This window comes from Cannabis sativa, chromosome 2, assembly GCF_029168945.1.
Source record: "Cannabis sativa cultivar Pink pepper isolate KNU-18-1 chromosome 2, ASM2916894v1, whole genome shotgun sequence".
NCBI lineage: Eukaryota > Viridiplantae > Streptophyta > Magnoliopsida > Rosales > Cannabaceae > Cannabis > Cannabis sativa.
The window spans coordinates 89090793-89116230 of NC_083602.1; the positions used below are offsets into that span (position 1 = coordinate 89090793).

Sequence of the window (25438 nt, forward strand, 5' to 3'; positions counted from 1 at the left end):
TTTGCAGCCCATAATGTGGCTAATTGGGCTTTTATTAACAAGTTGTACGGGATTATTCCGGTTGCTTCGGTTCCGGAGAACCTTTTATGTAATGACCGCGAGGTCTATCTTTAATTATTAATGGTACGATTACGCTTATTTTCAAAAAAAAAAAAAAAAAAAAAAAAAAAAAATATCTTTTTAGATGTCTTATTTTATAATTTTTTTATAAAAAATTAGGTTAATTAGGATTTTTGTCCTCTGAACTTTGACATGTACCAAATCATACCCTTTAATTTTTAAGGTCATTGAAAATGCCCCATGAACTATTGAGATTGTTAGATTTAAAGACTTTTTTCTAATTTTAGTAAAAAAGTCTAACATGGATGAAAGTTCAAGAGGCATAATTTAGTGCATGTCAAAATTCGAAGGACATGATTTGGTAGATATCAAAGTTCAAGGAACATGATTTAGTACATAAACAATAATTGAAATAGTAAAATTGAATAAAATTAGACAAAAGTCCTTAAATCCAACAATCTCGATAGTTCAGGGGGCATTTTCAATAACCTTAAAAGTTCAGGGGACAAAAATTCTAATTAGCCTAAAAATTATTACGAATATATAAGAGGGAGGAGTCACACAAAGGCTCCCCTGAACACTACACACGCGCGTGGATCGCTGTCCGTATGACCGATCTAAGTTGGTTGGTGTGGTATGTACTTTATTTTTTAGAGAAAAATTATTTATTAAAACATTTTTATTATGTATTTAATTAATTAAAATAGTTTTTAAACGTGTTTAATTAATTGGTTAACAAAGACATTTTCTCTTCCTTTTTATCAGCAATGTTCTCCCGATCTAACTTAATCTCTCATGATTAGAAAAAATGACCTTCTTCCCGTTATTGCTTTGTATATAATGCATGAGGACCAACAGAAGAAAAACAACCCTTTTCACACTGAAAAATATAAATATTTTTATTATTACGCTATATTATAATATATATTCCGAGCAGTAGTATTTTTTCGGTGTAGTATTTTCAATGATTCTCTACAACGCAGTAAAGGTCTGAAATAGTGGTTCGATAAGGTTGTTTCATCTTGAAGACAACAAAATTGATAGTTGCTTGCACAATTTTGAGAAGTACCACAAACGTCTTAAAAAAAACAAACTAACTCGCGACTCGACTCAAATTTTCATGATCAATAGTTTCGTTATTTTTTAATTTATGCAGCAGCACAAACAAGAAATGCAAGCAATTAGTAATAAAATTATACAAAGTAATGAATCACATATTGTATGAATTTATGATGAAATATTTCTTTATCATTTTAATATTTTTTCAGTGCATTATTAATATATATACCTTTCAAAAGTGATCAATTTTAATCATAGTGCTTCAAGCTTAACTAATCTCTTGTTAACACATGCACTATTCAGTTAATGTAATAATTTAAAAAAATACATAAAAAAAAATAAATATCTGAAATCATCAAGTATTTGTATATTAAGATGTGATTGGCTACATTGTACTAGCTCTAATCGTAATCTAGTATCATGTATATCTATAATAAATATTATTTCCCCATAATGATCATATTAAAAACTTTCAAATACTACTCATAATTAATAATTAAATTAATTTCCTTCTAATTGAAGTCATTAGTGAGTTAATATTAAAAGATTACATAACAACTATCTCGAGGAAAATTTCTTTATATGCCACGTGGACTAATCACGACAATAAGCGACAAAAATTAGCAAACACATTCCAAGGGTCAAGATTTCTTGTCTAACAACTTTGTACACGTGGACAAATCACAACATTAAGCAACCATAATTAGCAACATATTTTTAAACTCTTTTTATTGGTCAATATATTTGAGTTTCTTTTTATTTATATATAATTAGTGTATTGTCGTATTAAACTTAAAATATTAACTATGTTAATAATGAATAAACATGTTATGATTAGATATAACGCAACATTATTTTTATTATATTAAACGAGTTAAATATGTCTTAAAATAATATTAATAAATTCTTGACGCATTAATTATAATTAAGTAGTGTTTGGATTAATTACGGTTTATTACATTTCACATGTGAAAAACTTCAATATGTAATGTACGTATATACTACTATAATCATTTTTAATGTAAAATTACTTGTTTATTTTCTTTTTTAAAAAAAACTTATGGATAATTTATAGTTTCTTTTTATTTTTATCTGTTAAAACCTTAAAAGCATCCTAATTGATTGTGTCAAAATAATTTCATTGCTATAAAAAAATATACTACTTCAATAGTGTCCTAAAATATATTCAAATTAAATTAGCCTGTAAAAAAACATAGCACATTTAAAAAAGTTTCTTTAAAAATATTAAAAAAAATTATAACAACTTGAGTTTATGTATAAGGGAAGTTTTATTTGTTAGAAAAATTAATAATCCCAAGATATAAAATTGTATTCAATAAATAATACTATAATATATATAATAATTAGATAATAATTATGTTTGTGTAACTGATTGATTCATAGAATTATAGTAATTAGTAATTACCACAATTTGATAGTGCAATACGATAAACTAAGTCTTCCTCCCTAGTTCTTTAAATCAGAAGCAGTTTTATTTATCTGATTATTAAAAGTATACAATTGTGATGAGATAATATATATTTATATAGTTATGGAAGGGAGTTAGCTACATAACTCTAGTTGGACTGGACCTGCTCATTAAAGGCTTTCGTTAACTAGAAAAACACACACTTCTGTTTCATTTAGAATTTATACATACAGATTTTAAGCCCATTAACTATCGATCACCAACAATATGAGTTAACACAACAAAGAACTATCAAATCAACCCAAATTTTAATAATTAAAACCAATAAAAGTTAATGTAAGTTCAAATAAAAGTCTAACATTATATTATACACAAAAAAATGACATAACAATTGGACCTAATAATGAAAGGGAAATTTGAAAAAATATGCATAAAATACCTTAAAATTTTTTCCCTAATCTAATACATTTTAAAATTTAAAAAATATGACCACTTTACAATAAACCCAAAAATACCCCTCTCATTTTCAAACCTCAACTCTCTCTCTTCCTCTATCTCTCTCGGTTGTTCTCTCACCATTTCACCCTCACCAACCCTCTTTTTTTTTTTTTCGTCGGATGTGATTTGGGCAAAATTTAGATTTGGGGTTTGATTTCGTCAGGCCCGATGCAGCCCGATGCAGGCCCGATGCCGGTCCGATGGTAACACAAAAAATTGAGGAAGACAAAGGCCCGATAGTGGGCCTGATGGTGGGCCCGATGCATGTGTAAAAAAAAAATAGAATTTGATATGGCTCGATGGGTCCGATGGGCCCGATGGTTGGCCCGATTGTGGGCCCGATGGAGCCCGATTGCATGTGTAAAAAAATAGAATTTAATATGGCCCGATGGGTCCGATGGGCACGATGGGCCCGATGGTGGGCTCGATAGTGGGCCCGATGGTTGGCCCGATGGGGCCCGATGGTCTACAGTGTAGTGAAAGAGAGAAGAAAAGAGAGGGGGTAATGTAAATGGGGGTATTTTAGGAATATTATAAAATGTGTCATATCCCACAAATATCAAATATTATGAGTTTAAGGGAAAAATTTCAAGAATATGTAAGCATAAAAAATCAAATTTCCCTAATGAAAACCGTTTGCACATTATATTGATTAAGAAACTACGAGGTTGAATGAATGTACTACAACAATTTCTACTGTTGTGTCTTCCAAGCGATAAATAAAACAGAATATAAGTGTTCTTAAGGTTAATTGTGATGTTGTAATTTTCTTTCATCTAATTTTATTTTAATTTTTTTTGGCAAACGATATGAAAGCTAAACAGTTAATTATTTGATTCATTTTTCTGATTTTAATCTTGATGTCCTAATTAGATTACAAGCTATTATTTTAATTAGTTAACATTAACAAAATTCCATTATTTATTAATAATAAAAAAAAACTATACAAACATAATGCATATATTATATATATTTTGTATGGTATTATTATATAGATTCTTCTACATAGAAAAAGAGTGAAAATTTTGTAGATTCCTTTCTTCAATGAAGATACAAACCAACCATATATATGTTTACAAACCGATTTAATGTGTGTTGGCGTAGTTTCCAATGCCCTAACTTACTTTATTACTCTTTTTCTTTTTAAGCCCTCTTCTTCAATCTTTGACCCATATTTTTGACTGGTCAACTCTCTTGACCATAATCCCAACCTACGATGTTCATACCCATATGGCCCCCACCACACCCACACAATCAATTTTTCATTTTTTTTTTTTAAAAAAAAAGAAAATTATACATTGTAATGATAATAACAATAACTAATTATTTAATTTTTAATGTGGAAAAACAAAAAAGAATGGTTATCCAAATATTATTACTTGAAATAGGTTTGGAGGCTAAGCAAAATTTTGTGATAGGATCCAAAGGTAATGATGGTGAATATCAATCATTGTTTGTTTATTATTTGTTGATTTCTGACAGATGTTAACAGCTTAGAATTTTGGTTGGTACATTGTTTTTCCCACCTCCCACTCCAAGAATCTTGGCCCATCTATATATACACATATACATACACATATATACTTGTAAAGCTAAATTTAATATGGACCCTTGGATTGGATTATTTGATGTATGATTAGATGATCATCATCATCAGATCAAGTGGGTTGCATGTGGAATTTCCAAACATTGATCTCATCTCATCTCATTTTTTATTTTGTTAATTCATTACTGTATTTATTGGATATTAATTAATTAATTAATTAATTAACCAAGAATTTAAATATTTTTGTTATATATATAATTGATTAATTAATATTTAAATTTAATTTTTAAGGATAATAATAATTAATTTATATTTTTAAAATTTTTGTAAGCTTTTAATATTAAAATGATATTTAATTAAAAAATAAAAATGTAATAATTTGCACCAATTAAGAACTATAACATTAATTTACTTAACACTTATTAAATAGGGTTAATTTCACAAATGCACAAAAATAACAAAAATACGGTTTCACGGAATTTTAAATATTTTTACGATTTTTTTGATTTTATTTACATAAAATACGGTCTTTTATGTTGAAATTTTGTTCATTTGTTATTAATTTTTTGTTATATGTATGTTATTTTTTGTTGTTATTTTGATGTTATTTTAATGTTACTTTTATGTTGTTTTCTTGTTGATTTTATGTTGTTTTCGTGTTATTTTTTGGAAAACCGTAAAAATGTAAAAAAATATTCTTTGAACGTAAAAATGTAAATATTTTACAAAAAAATAGTACCTTATGTAATTATTCCTATTAAATATTATTATTATTAAAAATTAAATTTTAATATTTATTCACAAATTATTATATATTATATATATAATACTAGTTGGTTGATTTGTTGTGTTATAATTTGGTTAAAGAATGAATTATTATGTTGATGATGATGATACTAGTCTTGGAAAATATGTTTCTTTTTGACTGCTAATTAAGTTGCAATAATGGACCCCGGCTGTCATTAATTATAATTATATATATAAATATCTAAAAATATATTAATTAAAAAGATCATGAAAACCAGTTCATTATTTTTTCAAACATATATATGGTTTTAACCTTAATCATTTCGATTGTGATGTAAAAAGAATTATATATTATATATATATGTACCTGGTTTTTGTCTCCATGCATAATTTCAAAATGTTTTTTGGATCAACTGTGATTTGAATCATGATTCGATCGTATATAATATTAATCAATATAATATATACACATATATATATATTTTAGAGAGAGAATCTAGGTCAAAATTCTATGTATCTTATAACAGCTTTAATACCTATAGCTAGGGCTTTATGCTTTACATACATATATACTATGTATATTTATAGTACCTTAATTTCAAATTTTTATATCAACCAGCATTTTTTTTTTAAAAAAAACTATGTATAATCCTTGGTTATATTTGGAAGTTAGATTAAAAATGTAGAAAGTAAGTGTGAAGAATAAAAAGAAAAATCAATTAATTTTCATGTTAATTTAGTATAAAAATATTTGTTGATTGGTCAAGTTCTTTTCCATAATTTTCTTTCCATACTAACATGAGAATTTATTTCTTTATTGTAATTTTTTTTTTTAATATTTTTCATATTTTTTTCTTATATTTTTCATAATTTTTCTTTCTCCACCAAAATTTAATTTCCAAACAAAATTAATAAATCAACCACTCAGATAATTGAAATTTCCAATTATTTCGGTAATTAAATTATGTTAAAATTATGAAGAGAGTAGTTAACTACCAAAAAAAAAAGTTATATTTAGTGATAATATACAATTATCACTAATTTAATTTTATCTATAATAAATTGTGACTAAAAATATATTTAATCATAATAAACGGTAGTTTTTGTCGTCTTTAGCTACAGATTTTTTAATCACAACATATATAAAAATAATAAAATATAATCATTTACAATTTTTTTTACTTTTAATTATAAATTTTATTATAGTTTTTTCAAAAAAATTTGTAGCGAGTATAAAATACATACAAACACAATTATGTTTTTCTTTTCAAAAAAAAAAAAAACACAATTATGTTTTTACAATATGAATGTATGTATGTTCATTAAGTAGGATGATTACTTCATCAAATTTTTTGAAAAATAATGTTACCTTTACATTTTAAATTAAGTTCCACTTTTGTGAGTAAATTAAAAAAAAAGTGACATTTATGTATATATATAAATTTTGTGTGTAGCTTTTTTTAGGATATTCATGTTCAAATATTAATTCTTTTTCTCCATTAATGATCTTCCACTCAGTACACAAGTGAAGTTCAAAAGTGAATGTTTTTATGTCGAACCCAACCAATATAAATATATATATATTTATATTTATATATATTAGGTAAAAACAGATAAAACATTACATATACAGACAAATACACAATATCTAGTATAGTGTTCCTTCCACTAATTAGTAACCAAATCAGCTTTTTACACTATATATTTTGTCTCTATTTGTTTATGTTCTATTTTCATGTTTTACTACAAAAATAATAACCCTGTTATGTTGTGTAGTACTTTACCTACATTTTCTTTTCATAACTATATTCTTAAATTTCTACAATTAATTTTTTTATTTTATTTTATTTTTGTGCATAGAAACAATATTACTGGTGATTACAATGGAAAAAGAGAGTTTGGAGTTGAATAGGACTAATCACTTAAATGTTACCAACTGGTAAAACAATGGGCTTGAGCTACTTATATATGTGAATTTATATTTATATTTATAAATATATATATATAAGAAGGTTAAATAGAACTAAAGTGTTAATGTTTATTTGTAATGGTATAAGTATTTAATGGTTGTAAAATTGTAATTTTTTTTTAATTTTATGAGTACAAGTTTTATTATTGTCTTAAATATTATATATATAAAACTCAGATTTTAGATCATTAAGTTTAGATAAAAATATGTAATATTAGTTATCTACAAATATTTTTTTAATAAATTATCTGTACTAACAAAATTAGAGAAAAATTACAATTTTATAAACATTAAGTACTTATATCATTAAAAAGAATTATTAAATTTATATCGCTTATAAACTTAAAAGTTTAAGGTAACTTATACCGTTATTTACCAATATAATAATAATAATAATAATAATAATAAAAAGAAAATGAGAATGAGAATGACTGTGTGACTGTCAAAAATGTTCCCTTGCATGTCCCAACCATCATTATAAGGTCCACATCATCAGAACCTTCAACAAACAACTACAGCAACAAAACAAAATAAAAAATAATTTGAAATGATTCAATTTTTTTTTAAAAAAAAATAAAATAAATAAAGAGTGTTGGGTTGGGTGGGCCCCACACATCTTCTCATGAGAACAATCCAAAAACACCTACTAAACTCATTTTTCTTCTTATCCTTCTTTTTTATTTTATATTTTGATATTAATTTATGCTATGGTTTAGAGTGTTTAGACAAAATCTCTGTTTTTCTTTGTTTTTATTTTACTTTTTTGGTTAAAGAGTTTGTTTTTGGGAGCACGAGGTTGGTGTTGGTGGGCTGGGATTACATTATTAGATTATCATACAATACATATATGCATATAGTATTATATTTAATAAGAATAGTATAGTCTCTACTTGAACATATTATATTATTGGAAATTATTATTATAAATATTATTTTGTATCTATAGTTTTTATAAGGGTTTTTAATTTTTATACTTTAAAATAATTTTTATTTTGAATTTTTATAAAAATTTATATAATAATTCACGTAATAATTAATAGGACAACTTAAATCGGAATCAAAATTTACATAACAATCTACATAAAAATTATTGGAATAATCCAAACTGTAAATTTTTTTCAAATAAAATATATAGAATAATTATCTTTCTTACATATTACAAATTAGATTTTTTATTTTTTAAAATAGTACTTTAAATAAATTTTTGTCAAAATAAAACTTTATAATAATTAGATCTAAAGATATTATATCTATTCGTATTAAAAAATTTAAAATTTGAATTTAAATTAATTAGAGTTTTATTTATATTATTTTAAAAAATATAAAATTTAATTTATTTTGAATTAAATAAATAGCTAAAATGGTATTAACCTTGAAAATAATAGTAGTCTAAATTATTATAATGAATAGAAGAGGGGATGAGGTGATTAAGTAAGTTGGAAGGAGAGGTGGTGATGGTGGGTGGTGGGGCCCACTTGTGTGTTTTGTGGGGTCCACCAATAGTTGAATCCACGCCAGAGATGGGACCCACAACGATGGACCATGTTCTATCCATCTTCTTCTCTTACCATATCAAATCAAATGAAACCGTTGCTTCCGCCCCAAATTATTATTATTATTATTATTATTTGGAAATTTTAGAATGCAATCCCTTAAAATAGATATATTGATGTACCTTTATTTATTTTAGCACTCGAAATAATTTTTTAGTTAATTTTTTTTTTTTTATGGTTATGTACGTTATAGTTATTTAAGACATCTTGAAAAATTTTAAGAAATTTAGAAAAGTTTAACACGCTGAAAACTACGTTTAAACAGTGTATTGCACGCGTGATATATAATTTTATTTTATACACGTGTAAAATAGACTGCTTGAACATTATTTTCTATATTACAAATTATTCGTAATTTCTCAAAATTTTGTAGGTTATCTTAAATAGCTATAACGTACATGAATATGAAAAAAATTAGACTAAAAATTTTTTCTGGATGCCGAAACAAGTCAAGAGTGTATTTGTACATCTCTTTTAAAGGAGTGCATTGTAGAATCACCCATTAATATTAGGGATTTTTTCAATTATATACTTAAAATATAAATTATTTATAAAAATACCTTAATAAATCTCAATTACAATAATATCTTGCCACATCATTAAAAAATACCTTAATTCTAAAATAATATGCCAGAAACAAAATTAATTCCAAATTCCGTTTTTTATTATTTTCCTGAGTTTTTAAAAGTAACATTTTGGTTACTTATGATGCTGATAAAAAATTAATTAGTTACTTTTACGTAAAAAAAAATCATTTTAAAATTATATAATTTGGTTACCTCTAAAATCTTATCTATAAACATCTTAATAATCAAGTAGCTATTTTTAAACTATATTGTGTTATCTTATTATTTAAAATACATTTGGGTAATCTTAAAGTTTATTTTTAAAACTAATGGGTTGTCATATGATATAATAAACTACTATTTTTGTTTACCAATTATTTTATATACATTTTTATTACTTTGAAACTTATGTGTTTATTTTTAGATTATATTAAATTAATTTATTATTTTAAATACTTTTACGTTACTTTTTATTTTACCTTTATTAAAATATTTATGTTTCTTAGATTATTTAATAAACTAATAAGTTACAATAAAGTTAAAAAACATGCATATAACTTATTGGTAAGCTTACTAAATATTTAAATTGCTAATTAATTATTTTTAAGTTATATTTTTAGTTACCTTTTAAGTTTACAGTAAAAACTAACTAGTTTTCATATAGTATAACAAATAAGCATAGATATAAAATAATATTATTTAGTATATTTTATAGTAATATTTAAATTAATTATGATTTCAATAATATACTAATTGGTTATTTTTTATAAAATGATCCAGTTTAAATAAAAATATCTACTGTAGATAATATAATCTAATGGTAACTAATTAGTATATGATTGGTAGTGTAAATGTAACTCAAATATTTCTTTTACTTTTAGAAAATGATAAATTATATATTTTCCACGTATTAAATTGACTACATGCAATCATGATTGTAACTTTTTTAAATTTAATTGAGCAGTATAAATTTTTAAATTAGATATAAAATAGAGATAAAGGAAAAATATAATATGTATCAATATATATAAAAGGGGGAGAATGGCTAAAAAAGAAAAGAAAAAAAAAAAAGAAGAAGAAGAAGAAGTGGCAGGCAGCATCTAACGAAAATAAAAGTTGCAGTTGTTAGTATAAATGTTAATACGGTATAAGATTAATGATTAATTTAAATTAAGTTATTTTTAACATTAAGATGTAAAAGTAGGTGTATAGTGTAATTATCCCTTAATATTATTAGTAGGGTAGATATAATTTTTAAACTTTGTTTTGCAAAACTTATTAATTGTTTTCTCTTCTGTTAAATGATAAAATAAATTTTATATTTTTTAAAATGGTAAAAAAAACTCTAAGCTCAATTTTTCAAGAATTTTATTTTTTAATATAACTAACTTTAACACAATTTCTAACACGAATAGATACAGAAAATATAACAAGTTTTGTCATAACATCTATAGATTAGATTGTTATTCAGTTTTATTTTGACAAAAAATCAGTTAAGAATTCTATTTGTATAATTTTAAAAAATACAAGGTATATTTTGTCATTAACAAAATAGAGAGTCTAATTAATCATTTTTGCAAAACACAAAGTCCAAAATAGTATTTACTCTTATTATTATTTACAAAATTTTATAATCCAATTCTATTTTGAAAAATTACATAATTTTTTTTTCTTCACAATGAATACGACAATGTACACTTATTTAAGATATTTATTCAAAATAATTTATATGTGTAAAATAAAGTTTAAATAATTTATTAAATATAATTTTGTGAGAAATAGATTGTTTGATCTCTATTTTTCTATTTTATATTATAAATAACTATAATATACACTACTATATATAAAAAATTAAAACTATAACTATTCAAATATCAAAATTAGGTACAATGAATTTTTCACTAATACACTTAATTTTTTTACGGAGTTCACAATAGAAGCACCTTTACTTTATAACTTTATTGAAAATACTCTTGCTTAAAAATAAAGAAGCTTCATTGAAAATATTGAATTCATAAAATTTTGAAAATAATATGATACATCCATAAAAAAAAAAAAAATGAGATGAATTCATACCAAAGAGTATCTATACTAATTCATGAGCAAAATAGATTAAGTATATTTTTAAAATTATGTTGACTAATAACAACATTTAACATACCCAAGAGGTCAATAAAAAATGTACTATTTTTTTTTCTTTTATATTTAAAGTTTTAATCCTAATTTTTTATATAGATCTCCAATTATATAAAATCATTCTATTATTTTTAATTAATAATTTAGGATATTGAAAATAAATTTAAAAATATTATTTGTACACGTGATATATAAATAAATCAAGTTCTCATGTAATTTTTTTTTTTTTGAAAAGGAGTTCTCATGTAATTGAAATCATATTTTATATAACTACCACAATATAAATAATTATACAATTTAATGTTGGGATAACTAATTAAGATTTTTTTTCTTAATTTTGACATGCTTTTAAACTTTTGTCCACATCAAATATCTGTAATTATTGAAATTTTTTTAACAATTTGAAAAGTTCAAAAAAAAGGACATAATATTATACATATAGGGATATGATTTTGTCCCGTGATGTACTTTTACGGAATGCATTCTGTGGTACATTAGATGGGTCTCAGGGTACATTAAATGAGTGTCAGGGTACGTTTCTACTTTTTAACCCTAATTACTCCTAGATCAATCTCAGCCGTCAGATCAAATAACTCCCTCATCTGACGGCTGCTGTACATCACAGATTACAATCCGTGAAAGTACAATAACGGAACAAAATCATATCCCTATACATATATAAGTTGATTACAAAAATTCTAACTAGCCATTGACAACTATAATATATGTAGCTAAACGTGAGAGATGTTAGTATAAAATGTTATATATCTATAGTTATTAGATATTAGTAGTGCTTAATATTTTTAATAGGTGACGCTTTATAATTAAGAAATAATATTCTCTAAAAGTTATTTTTTTTTTCAGTTATATAAAACTCGATACTTAATTACAACAATAAATATGACAACGAGGAGAGTACTAATCACTACCGAGGAAAGTACTAATCACTACCTTGTAGCATTTCTCATATATATATATAAAACAATTTTATTAGGAACCAGTATTATCCAACACTTTTTATAAATAACAATTCGTTAATAATACATCTTAAAAATTATTTTTTTAAATTATACAGAATCTAATACTTAGTTACACAAATATAAACACTAACTTTTAATATTGGTGTATGGAGAGAGAGATGACTAGAAATTTCTTATTACTTTCTCTGCGTGCAAGCTAATCTGATGAATCATCTATATGTGCATCTCCTACGGTGGAACCCTCTCCCTATACCCTATACCCTACACCACCACCATCATTACCTTCTCTTTCTTCTCTCAATTTTTTTATTATTATTATTTTTTAAAAAATTAATTTAAATTATTTCTCTCACTTTGTTTTGTTGGGGTTTGCTTTATATATATATATGTAATGGGGTGCTTCTATTTCCTTACTTTGCATGACTCTCTCTTTCTCTCTTTACTTTCTCTCTACTCTCTTCTATAACTATATTACTCTTCTTACTCCCCTCATATATATATATACACACACATATATATATATACATAATTAGGCAATATTTGCAAACATTTCTTCCTAAAAAGAAAAAGAGAGCTAGCTAGTGTTTAATTGCATTTACTGCATGGATCCTTCAACTGGACAAAATTTGCAGGTACTCATGATTTTCCTCAATTTTTAATCACCTTTTTTTCTTCTTTTCTTTTGTAAGTAAATATATATATAGAAGAATTATTTAGATATGTATATATGATCTTAATTTGTTCATTAATTCAGCTTTTCTTTCTGTTTCTGATTTTTTCTTTTATGGGGGAGAGATTAATTAGTTATATATCTATATATATGATTTTGTTCTTGAACATATTTAAGGAATGAAAATTCACTTAACATGATCTATATAAATATCTGTCAAATTAATTAATGCATATGTGAAATTAATTAAGTTAATTAATGAATGGATGAACAGGAAATGAGTTCATCAGATTCACTGGGAAACATGTTAGTGGGGTCAAAGCAACAAAGTCAACATCAAGATCAGAGGAAACAAACAAGTAAGCCTCATCCAGAACAAGCCCTAAAATGCCCAAGATGTGATTCAACAAACACAAAATTCTGCTATTACAACAACTACAGTTTAACTCAACCAAGGTACTTTTGCAAAGCATGTAGAAGGTACTGGACTAAAGGGGGTACTTTGAGAAATGTTCCAGTGGGTGGAGGGTGCAGGAGAAACAAAAGATCTTCTTCTAATAATAATAATAACAACTCATCATCATCATCAACTGCCACATCATCTGCCACATCATCATCAAAATTGATCAAGCCTAGTCATCATCACAACTCACTCCTATTGCTTCCCCAACAACTTTCAGTTATTGGGGGTAGTAATAGTAGTAGTGGTTATGACTCAAATGACCTTAGTCTTGCTTTTGCTAGGCTCCAAAAACAGTCATCATGTGGGCAGTTATTAGGTAATTTTGATCATGGTTATGATCATAATCATAATAATAATGAATTAATTGGGATTAATAATAGTAATATTGGGTTTCTTGATGCATTAAGGAATGGTTTTCTTGATCAATCATCTCATTCCAACAATAACAATAATATGTTTTATGGATTTGGGAATGGGAATGAGATTAATGGGAATGTTGTTGTTGGAAATGATGATCAAAATTTGGGTAATCATCATCATCACATGTCTTATAATGATCATGATCATGATGATATGATGATCAAACAAGAGCTGAGATCATCATCATCATCAGATCATAATAATAATAAGGTTTTGTGGGGATGTCCATGGCAATTGAATGGATCATCATCAGAGAATAATAATCAATTTCATGGAGGAATGGCTGAGATTGATCACACGGCTGGGAGAGAAAGTTGGAATGGTCTTTCCTCATCTTGGCATGGTCTTCTTAATACTACTCCTTTAATGTAGTTACTTATGTTATTGCACTTTTTTTTTTCTTTTGGGGGTGTTTTTTTTTTTATTAATTATTATTAGTGTTTTTAAATGGATGAAAAGAAAAATCATAGAGTTTCTGTCCTCTTTAGAGTAAAATTTTCAATCCCAAATCTTTAGAGGGTTATATTATTTATTTTATTTTTATTTATCACCAATGTAATATTGTGATTTATATATTTACTTCAATCTTGTTTAGTTTTCTTTTGGTGTAATTTTGTACTTATTATAGTTCTTTTCAATATTTTTTTAATTTTATCATTTAAAATATATCACTAAAATTGTTTTTTTTTTTTTAAATTTTATAGTACACTTTTACATTATACTATACATCAATTTTAAAAAAAAATATATTATCAAAATACTAAAATTTAAATTTTAAAATATATTATTCATTTCAAAAATAAAAAATTTACATACACATGTATTCCTATATAAAAATAATTATTAAAATCTAATTAATAAAATATGTTTAAAATAATAAATAATATTTTATAAATATAGACTAATATTAAATTCAAAAAGAAAATAAAATGTAACAAGAGTTTAAAGCAATAGAATTTTTTTGGATATGGTTATTTAAAAAATTTAAAATTTTCTTATTTTAGAAAAATTATTGTGAGTATTGTTAGCTAATGAAAATTTCTTATATTATAACTTTTTTTCTAACTAATTAATATCACTTCATAACCAAAAAAAATCCTTAAAGTACACTTTGATTAAGAGAATTAATTATACTAAATATAGTATTTATTTTATTATGAGATTAGATATTTTAATTAAATTTACAAATTTGGATAAGAAAAAAAAAGGGGGGGAGTAGTGAAATTATTTGAGAGTGATATTTCATGGTTTTTTCAGTGTCTGAATTCTGTGAAAGTATATATTAAAAGCAGAAAAAAAACATTGGGCACTGTTGAATTGAGTGGTGTTTTCAAGATATTCTGTCATCATTGCTTCTTATTTTCAGGTTGATTATTCTTGGAATTCTCTATATTATTAAATTAATAAACAAAAATATTAATTAAATATATTATAGTGTGAAGAAAAACAAGGACCAAACCTGAATAATTCTTATATTATATGATAATGGAATAATTAATAAGCCTCTGCATATAAACATTTGAATTTCAGTGATATTTATATAAATATATATATCACCAATTTCGGAATAGATTTTCTTTCTCTTACTGATACCAAATCCAACTTAAGATTTGGGCGTGAGAGAATAGTCAGTGAGAAAATTCAATTATATATATACAAGTTTATAGGCCACTACTGCTGTCACTCATATTATTTTATTAAATTAATTAATTAATTAGTGTTTTGTATTTGAAAATTAGGCAAACCGGCAATAGAATTTCATTGGAAGATCATATGTATTAAACAAATTAATAAATGTATGTGTTTTTTTTATCTTAGGTAACAATATATATAGGTATAGGTATATATAGCTGTCTGTTGACAAAGTGGTATAGTTCCCAATTCCCATGATAATAAACAATTTGGTCATGATTTTCAAATTGATCAATATATAATTAAGCATGTATAAATACACTAAACACAACAATAGGATATAGGTTGATTTGCTAATAATTAGGTTTTTGAATTTTGGTTACACACCTAGCTAAATTTGTGTTTAATTACTTTTTCAATGTTTTGTGTAGAAAATGATTTAGAAATTATTAGTTTGAATATTTTAATTGAAAATGATTCAACTTGCCATCAAAATATATTATTTTATTTTCATGCAATTTAAGAGAATAAGGGTGAAGGACACACAAGATGGTGATAACAATAAAATTATGAGACTCTTTTCTTTGCAATCACTGAGAAAGGGATTTGATTTTTTTATGCATGATTTAAAGGTTTATTAGTTAGATAAACTTAAACTATAGGTAATTGTTAGAATATGCAACTTTACTTAAATCTTAAAACTACCCCTCTCAAAATCCCACACCCATTCTCTCTTCTTCCCTCTATTCTCTCTGTTCGTCCCAAACGCCGGCCACAAACGCACGGAGGAGACCCACCGGCCCACGGCGCTCCCCACCGACCCACGATACCTACGACGCACCACCACCGAAGGACCACCACCGTTTTTTATTTTTTATTGATTTTGTTTGTGATTTTAGTGTTTAAAATAGATTTTGTTAGATTTAGGTTTTAAAATCTCAAATCTGTGATTTTGGACAAGGTCCGATGAGATTTGATAGGGTCGAATGCAAAAATATATATATATTACTTTGAAGTGTAAAACTAAAAAATCTCTTTATATAATAATTTTATAAAATATCATCAACCATTTGCAAGACGCGCTATCTTACGGCACTGCTAAGCACTACTGGTGTTTAATACAGCAACATCCTAACACCACCTAAATCTATAAATAAAAACATATCATGAATTAATTTACATCTATTACTTTAATTAATATGTCTTAAAGAGTTATTCTCACTTTAAACCTTTGTTTAAGAATGTAAAAGAGAAGCATAGCAACATGTTCCCACTGGTCTTATATAAAAGTCATCGTCAACCTTGAAATATATAGGAAGCTCTCCATTGTGGTCAATTATTAAAGTGATTTGAAGTGTGTTTAACATGTACATATATTAGTGAAGTGACCTTGAAATGAGAATGTTTTTAATAATAAAATTAAATAAAAATCTATACGAAAATGTTTGGTAGGAGTATAATTTTTATTTCACCAGTCTCTATTTTATATGGTGTTGTGCATTTTAATTATAGAAGGCATTCCATAAGTTTTTTTAAAAAATTGAATAATCTATTTTACTTCTATTTTTTTTTAAAAAAAAAATATTAAATAATTTATACTGTAAAAAAAGTTGAATTTGTTTAAGTATGGTCGGAGGACCGTGCTGAAAAGCTATAGTCTGAGTGACTGACGTTGAGGAATGGTTTATGGTTGTTGTTTGAATTAATAGCTACGAGAGGTTTTTTTAGGGCTGTTAAGGATATTGGGAACATGATCGAGTAGGTGGGAGTAGAAATAGATGAATGAAAGGAAAATGATGAGGTTGCTACTAACTTTTGTCAAAAATTACTGGTAAGAAGGCTTAATTCAAGACGCGAGATAATGAAAATTTATTTATGATAATATTTGGAAGGATGTGGAAGGGGATCATAGGGTGGAGTGCCAATATAGTTGAAGAGAAAGGTGAGCCATCATATGTGGGGGTGCATTTTACTACTTGAATGGATGCTATTGAATGGATGCTAAGAATGTTCTTGAAAAGAAACCATGAATCTTCAATGGAGACTTACTCGTGTTGGAAGAGTGGCCAGAAATAGTTCTATGGAGTGATGCAAAACTTGAAAAACTGTAGTGTTGGGTTAAGATGAAAGGCTTCACAATTAAAGCTTTTACTAAGAATAACGTTCAACGATTTGGTGAAATGGCTGAACTCATATGGGGACAAGAACAAAAGATGTTTATTAATGGGTATGTCCGTCTAAAGAAAGGTTTTCCTCTACAAAAAAGTATTTTTATAGGACAATTTATACCAAATAGAGGGAAACAACATTGGGTTCATGAACAAAAAGATTGTCATAATGAAAATGAAATGGTTTTGCAAAGAAGTTTAAATGGTTAAAATGTACCTAAATATGGATTATGGCTCTAAGAGGAAGATCCAATACCCAATTGTTTAATGGTTCATCACCAAGATCAATTAGGCATTCAGGAAATTTAAGATGCAGAGAACTAGGGGGTGAGATATTGGGAGGTGATGAAGCAACAGAGGAGGCCAAATTTATGTGTGATCGGAGCAAGAAGAAACATCGTCTAGGGAACGTCAGTGATGGAAAGGTGGTGCTCCGATGGCTTCAAAGATAATCGCTAAATCAATTGAGAGGATTGAGATAAATAACAAGGTGGAAACTAAAGTTTAAAAACTGTTATTAATTCAATATACATTATTATCAGAATTTTGGGAACTTGTTTATGACTACAAATAAAGAATTATTTTTGTATAATCTTCAATGAAATTGAAGGTTTTTTTCTTAGGAAATAGTTAAAGTTGAATGAAGTAATGCAACTCAAATTATTTACCACAAATACCAAAATAAAACAAGTCAAATTTTTCATGGCATATTGAGCAAACATTTATCTACTAATTCAGGGACTATGTATTCACTATTGAGGACTAAAATGGAGTAAGAGTTCAACAAAAGGATATTCTGAAACAAGTCCCACAATAACAAGGCAACACCACCATTAACATAGTCCCAATTCCTCTCAACTATTAAGCTACATATATATTCGGTAGTAAAAAGGTACCATAGCTCAATCTTTAGATGAAAAGTTACATATATTTATGTTTAAAGAGTAAAAAAGGACCATACTTGAATCAGAGGAAAGTGCCAAGCTTTGTAACAAAATGTAGTTGGCTCTATTTATCTGGGTAGCAAGAAAAAGAGAAGGCATTAGTAACTCGTATCAACAAAATTTGAAAGTCAAACATATTATTCAAATGAAAAATAGTTAACATAACCTTGTACTGAAATCAAGCTTGGTGGCTATTTCTGTGGCTTCTTCCACAGCACCCCAATTTTCTTTAGCATGTTTCCATTTTTCTTCTTGAGATAATCATCATCCATATCTTCCGAGTATAATGAGTTGATTTTCCCACCACCTGGACTGAAACTACTGTCTAATGATCCAGTTCTTTCCATGAATTTCCCATTATTTCCACCCGAAAGCATGGAAGCAGCGGCCTCGGCGGCTTTTCTCCACTGGTCAGATTGTACCTTTAGCCTTCTTAACTCTGCTTCCATTTCTGCATTTGCTGCTTGTGCTGCATCTAGCTGCTCGGTTACCCTTGCAGCCCTCTTGCTGCTCTTATCTGCCTCTTCCATTACTAATCCGAGCTTCGATAAAGCTTCTCTCTCAGAAGACCTAGCTGCCTCTACTTCTGCAACACCATTTTTAGTATTCTCGACTTTACTCTTTTTGATTTCTACCTTCAACATTTCATTCTCTTCTGCTATACTCTGCAATTCGGTCTCCTTGTCCATTAAATTTGCCTTTAAATTTGCTAAGTGTTCCTTCAAGACCTTTAATTCCTTTTCTAGCTTATATTCTCTTTGGCTGGACAAACTTTTCTCAAGCTTTGAATTAAGCCCATCATTCTCTTCTATAATACCTTGCAATTCAGTTTCTTTGTCCATCAAATTAGCTTTCAGTTCCTCAATGTCAACTCTGGTTTTCTTTAGTTCAGATTCGAGCTTGGCCTCTTTAAGAGTAGAACCAGATTTTATCTGCTCCATCAGTTCATAAGCACTTGTTATTTGAGCTGTGCTTCTAACTTGTTCTTCACTGTATTTAGCCTCGGCGGTTTCAAGGGCAGATCTTAACCGTCCTACTTCTGACCTCAGATAACTAAGCTCTTCCTCATATTCACTTGAAGGAATCAAAGGCAGGTTGTTGCTACTACCATTATCGAGGCCTGCATTGAGCTTACTCACGAGTCCTTCTAGGAAGCTAACACGAGCTCTTGACCGTTCCAACTCTGAAGCAATAGAGTCGTAAGATTCAATGGCTTTCATACCATCTAACCTGAGAGACTCAACAGTCTTTTTTGCAGTCTCCAGCTGCTGCAGAGTTTCACTAACCACTTCTTGAGCTTGAGTTTCGGATTCTTTACAATCTTTTAACTGATTTTTCATGTTTTCCACAAGACAAAGCGTCTCTGCTAAATTTTCTTTTAGGCTCTGAAGTTCTTCATTTACTGATTCTGCATGTTTTGTTTGTTCAGCCTCAGATGCAGCTACCGTTTCAAGCTGAACCTTAAGGCACTGAATCTCATTATTGGCCGATGCTAAGGCAGTTGAATCGACTGAATGCTGCTTCTGAATAGCTTCAAGCTCAGATTTCCATGCTTCATCCCGTTCTTGTGAAATCTTTTGGAGCTCAACAAGATGAGTTTCCTCAGAAACAGATAGCTCCCGAAGCTGCTGCTGAGACTCTTCAAGCTTTGAAGACAAGGCCAGCAATTGCTTCTTAGAGTCCTCAGCATCAAGCTGAGCCTGTTTCTTTCCTGATTCAGAGGAACACAGTTGCTCCCTTGCTTTCTTCAAGTCTTCCTGAAGTTGAGAAATCTGAGATTCTAACTCGGTTATTCTATTTGGGCGCCTTTTCTGGATCAACAGTAGAATAAGAATCATTAACATGTTATAATCAGGTAAAAGTGGATCTTCATGGTAGTAAACAGACATTTGTACTAGCAAATTCTGAAACTACTACAAACAAATTTATTACATAAACTTGAAGCTATACATGTATTTTAAAATGCTGAAATGAGATTAGACATTTGAGCTGAGATGAGAAATACAATGAGAGACTTATGGTTATTCAAATTTTTCACTAGTTGACCTGATGATATGTTTTTGCAGAAATGTAACACATAAGATTATAATATCTAACCTAACAAGAGTCTCAGGACAAAACTATTCGTTTCAATGATCTATTAGTTTCTGCCAAGAAAACAAAGTTCATGCAAACGATTTCAAATACCTCAGGAACTGGGCTCCTTGGAGACTTGCGCTCAATTACTTTAGGGCTTCTTTCTTTTGGCGTTCTAATAGCTTGGTTAGAGGAGGATGTTGAATTATTCTCTAACAAAGTTGGCTTCGGTTGACGTGCAGTACGAGGAGAAACCCTCTGAGGCACCTCAGAAGTGCCACTTCTGGAATAAAGAACAGGGAAAAAGATATTAGGTTCGTAGGAATTAAAATGCACCCACAAAATATATATACAGTACAGGATTATATATATTGCGAGTACCATATTTCAAATCTAGAAAATGTTCCATTACATTGATACATATTGAGCCAGAATCTTCGTTGTAATTAATATCAAAATTCAAGCCACAAAAGTTGTAAGTTAATTCGTTGTAAAGGAGTAGTGTGTTATACAGAAACTTCATAATTGATGAGATTTAAAAGGCATGAAGATAGGAAAGTCGATAATTTTCACACTATAAACTTTAACAATAACGACGAGTTCGAGAGAAAGAATCCTGTATTGAAAAACTGTTTCTTATACAAACTAGCTGCAGCTATAAATAGGAATGAGCTAAAGGACAAGGTAACAACAAAACTGAAATCTAACTGTACAACCGAGTAAAACCTATCTAACAAAAAAACTAACACACAACAGATTGGTTACATTACGTAACTAGAATATTCTAACTCCACCTCTAGTAACTAGAAGAATATGTATAATAAACGATAAAATGTCCAATATATTGACTCCATTACATGGTATTTCTGCAATTCAGGGTGAAAATATATAAATAAATGCATCCCCCCTGTTCATCCAAATAGATTGATCGGGTTACTTGGAATTTCTACTTAATAAATAAATATGTAAATCAATTGACATTAAACTATAGTTATCTAAAAAACTATTACCAGGTGAGAGAAATAAGTTAAAAAGCTTCGACAAAAATACCATAATGACAGTAAGATGATAACGACGTTGCTACGCACTGCGGTACTATTAAATACCATGTTACATATAACAGTAAGATAACCTATAACAAAACTAATTAGTCATCAGTCATAAACCTGGAATTAATGTAATATGATATATAGCTTATACAGTCCAAGAAAGAAGCCCCATTAATTTAATTTGGTAGAACAGGGGGTAGCACACCCACAATTTACAAGAGGGTCTTGCATAGGGAAGACTTAAAAACAGAAGATGACAAATAAAAGGATTTTTGCCAACAAGGCTTACCACATATAGGCCTTGAGTATAAGCTATAAAGTGAAAGTTTCACAAGTTATTGGTAATTTAGTAGAACAGGGGGTAGCACACCCACAATTTACAAGAGGGTCTTGCATAGGGAAGACTTAAGAACAGAAGCTGACAAATAAAAGGATTTTCGCCAACAAGGCTTACCACATATAGGCTTTGAGTATAAGCTAAAAAGTGAAAGTTTCACAAGTTATTGGTAACTGAAGTACACAGGACATGTATGGACGTTTCAAGCAAAAACCAAAGCCAGTAATACTCTAATGCCAAATGCGAAGGGCTGAGGGTTGAGTCTAATAGACTTAAAGGATTCAACAACAAAAATTGTAAAACTATATAGCGAAGAACGATCAAGTTCCACCGACAGTAGAGAATTGAGAACCGTCACCGCACTCCTTTAGTGCACCACAAATAATATATAGTACATGATGATAAACAAATATAAGAATGCTGCAATCTGCTTTACATGACCATAATCACATATTGCAATATATATATATTATGTATAGATGACCATTTTAAGGGAAGAGAGCTAAAATGGAAAAGTTTGTGAGGTTATACCTTGCTTTTGTGGTCTGCATAATTTTCCTATTCACCCACAAACGAAGATGATGGGTTAATTTTAAGCTTCAGTTACTTTTGTGAAATGCTACCTGACCCACAATCCCTGATGAAACGTTCTGAAAAATCACAAACTGAGACAGTGGGATCCAATGTGTGATAATACGTGAAGCAATAAATAGGTTTCATGAAGGACACATGTGCTCCTTCCTTATCATCACATAAGGAAGCCATTATGGCAAAAGATATATACCAACGTAAAAGGATTTATTGATTTGTGATTAAATTCAAAAAGAAAATGAATGCTTTGCAAGTTGCTAAAGACAGAGAACCTACAGTAACACTACAGTGTTCCAGGTCAAGGCTCATTATTGAGGTAATCAAATCACAGCAGCAAGCAAACAGAGACTTAAATTTCTAAATTACAATTATACCCCTTTACCCCACATAAAATCTTTAAATATTAAATGCTCCGTGAATGGAGGGAAAAATTTCCTCCTCCAGTTTTGCCGTGAAAGGTTGAAAACTAGTCTACCGGTTATTTTAATAGTAGGACTAGGAATTTTGAGAAGCACAACAAGGTTTTTTTTCCTAACCACTATGCCTTTCTAGCTCATTAACTCAAATAACCGTTACAAAATGACAATATAGTCCTTAGTACAACAAAGAAAAACATTTGCTAAAATTTTCTCGAGAAAAACTTTCCCTCCAAACAAACAGAAGTACAGAAGCAAAATATCATTAAAATGTGGTTTTCTCTCTTCGTAGAAAAGTAATTTTTAAATCAGAAAACAACAAAAGACTGTTATCATTATTACTCTAACATGAAACGAACCTTTTCGAGATTCGATTTGCTTTTACACAAAAAAGCCTGTGAAACACGAAAAAAGCCAGTAACCTTCAACTCCAAGCTCTCTGAGAACGAAAACAAAGCTACATTATAAATATATTATTATTACTTAATTTCATCCGAAAAGTTCTTCAAAATAAACACCATTACGTTCGCAAAAGAAATACGCAGAAAATAACGATAAAACAGTTTTCCATAAACACTCAAAACCTAACGAAACAATGTTAATGTAAGTAGAATTCGGAGTCGGTTACTCACCAGAAAAGAAGTAGCAGTAGCAGACATGAATGTGGAGGAAAAGGAAGCTTAGTGGTGGCTTCTGGTCTCAGTTTCCGAGTATTCTCTGTGTCTCTGTATTCTTTTTCTCTCTCTAGAAAAATGAAAGAGACGAGAAAGAAAGTCCAGTGGTAAAAGACGAAGACGAAGACGAAGAGAGAGAGAGTGTGTTGATTTTGTTGTCGTTTTCCGAAACGGAATGAAAATTTATTATTAACCGTTTTTAAATGGGATTTTACGTCCGAAATGGGTTTTATCATCTTATCCGTTTCTTTTATTATCAGTTTTTTCAATTTTCGATACATGTTGTCTCTCAACGTATTTTACTTTTACCAATAAATATATTAACACGCCAACATATTGCATTGAATTTATTTATTTTATTTTTTTAAGAAAAAAAAAAACATACTCATAGATTTCCTATATTTATTTTTAGATTAATTATGACTTTTATCACTGAATTTTAGTATTTATGAAAGGGAATTTTGATTTTATATACTTACAAAATTAAAAATTTTTATTATTATACTAAAAATTTAAACTCTAAAAAAACTATACTCTTTTTTTAAAACCCCAAAAATACTCCCCTCACAATTCTCTCTCTCTGCATCATCTCTCTCTCTATCTCACCCCAACCGCCCACCCTCACCACCACCTCCGACCTCCATCCTCCGACCTCCGACCCTCACCGCCACCTCCGACCACCCGCACCAACACCCCGACCCAGCCCCACTCTCTCGGACCGCCCAAAAGTCGCACCCCGAAAACCCACTCTCTCTTCCTCTCTCTCTCTGAAATCGCAGAAAAAAAAAAAATTACTCCAGGTCCGATGGTCGGACCATGGGTCCGATGGGATCCGACCAATCGGACCCATCAGACCTGGAACAATTTCTCTCTCTAAAAACGCAAAAAAAAAAAAAAAAAAATTATCCTGTGTCCGATGGTCGGACCATGGGTCCGATTGGTCGGACCCCATCGGACCTGGAGCAATTTTTTTTTTCTGCGATTTCAGAGAGAGAGGAAGAGAGAGTGGGTTTTCGGGGTGCGATTTTTGGGCGGTCCGAGAGAGTGGGGCTGGGTCGGGGTGTTGGTGCGGGTGGTCGGAGGTGGCGGTGAGGGTCGGAGGTCGGAGGTGGTGGTGAGGGTGGGCGGTTGGGATGTGTGTGTGAGAGAGAGAGAGAGAGAGAGAGAGAGAGAGAGAGAGAGAGAGAGAGAGAGAGAGAGAGAGAGAGAGAGAGAGAATTGTGAAGGAGGTATTTTTGGGGTTTTGAAAAAAAAGGTATAGTTTTTTTATGGTTTAAGTTTTTGGTATAATAATAAAATTTTTTAATTTTGTAAGTATAAAAAATCAAAATTCCCTTATGAAATTATACTTTTGAACTTTGAAGATTGTCAAAAAATTTATTTATACTATTGAGATTGTTAGATTTAAAGATTTTTGTCTAATTTTAATAAGAAAAGTCTAACATAGATAAAAGT

At 28.5% G+C, this 25438-nt stretch overlaps 2 protein-coding genes across 7 annotated transcripts; one reads left to right on the plus strand and one right to left on the minus strand.

The window, feature by feature from the left end:
- Window positions 1-12950: 12950 nt before the first annotated feature.
- Window positions 12951-14695, plus strand: LOC115718400 (dof zinc finger protein DOF2.1). The gene is made up of 2 exons (XM_030647167.2): window positions 12951-13175; window positions 13488-14695. The coding sequence occupies exons 1-2, from the start codon at window positions 13146-13148 to the stop codon at window positions 14466-14468; spliced, it is 1011 nt and encodes a 336-aa protein (XP_030503027.2). The 5' UTR covers window positions 12951-13145; the 3' UTR covers window positions 14469-14695.
- Window positions 14696-18617: 3922 nt separating this feature from the next.
- On the minus strand, window positions 18618-24201 carry LOC115719355 (interactor of constitutive active ROPs 3). 6 transcript variants are annotated; one of them, XM_030648355.2, is made up of 6 exons: window positions 23942-24201; window positions 23669-23748; window positions 22834-22952; window positions 21028-21199; window positions 19007-20651; window positions 18618-18912 (listed from the first exon to the last, which is right to left on the minus strand). In XM_030648355.2, exons 3-5 carry the CDS (start codon window positions 22851-22853, stop codon window positions 19032-19034), a joined length of 1812 nt encoding a protein of 603 aa, XP_030504215.2. In that variant the 5' UTR covers window positions 22854-22952; window positions 23669-23748; window positions 23942-24201; the 3' UTR covers window positions 18618-18912; window positions 19007-19031. The 6 variants fall into 6 exon arrangements, with proteins under 6 accessions (XP_030504215.2, XP_060966969.1, XP_030504218.2 ...); XM_061110986.1 differs by having other exon boundaries at window positions 22834-22939; window positions 23669-23766; window positions 23942-24151; XM_030648358.2 differs by having other exon boundaries at window positions 22834-22939; window positions 23942-24148.
- Between the last annotated feature and the right edge of the window lie 1237 nt (window positions 24202-25438).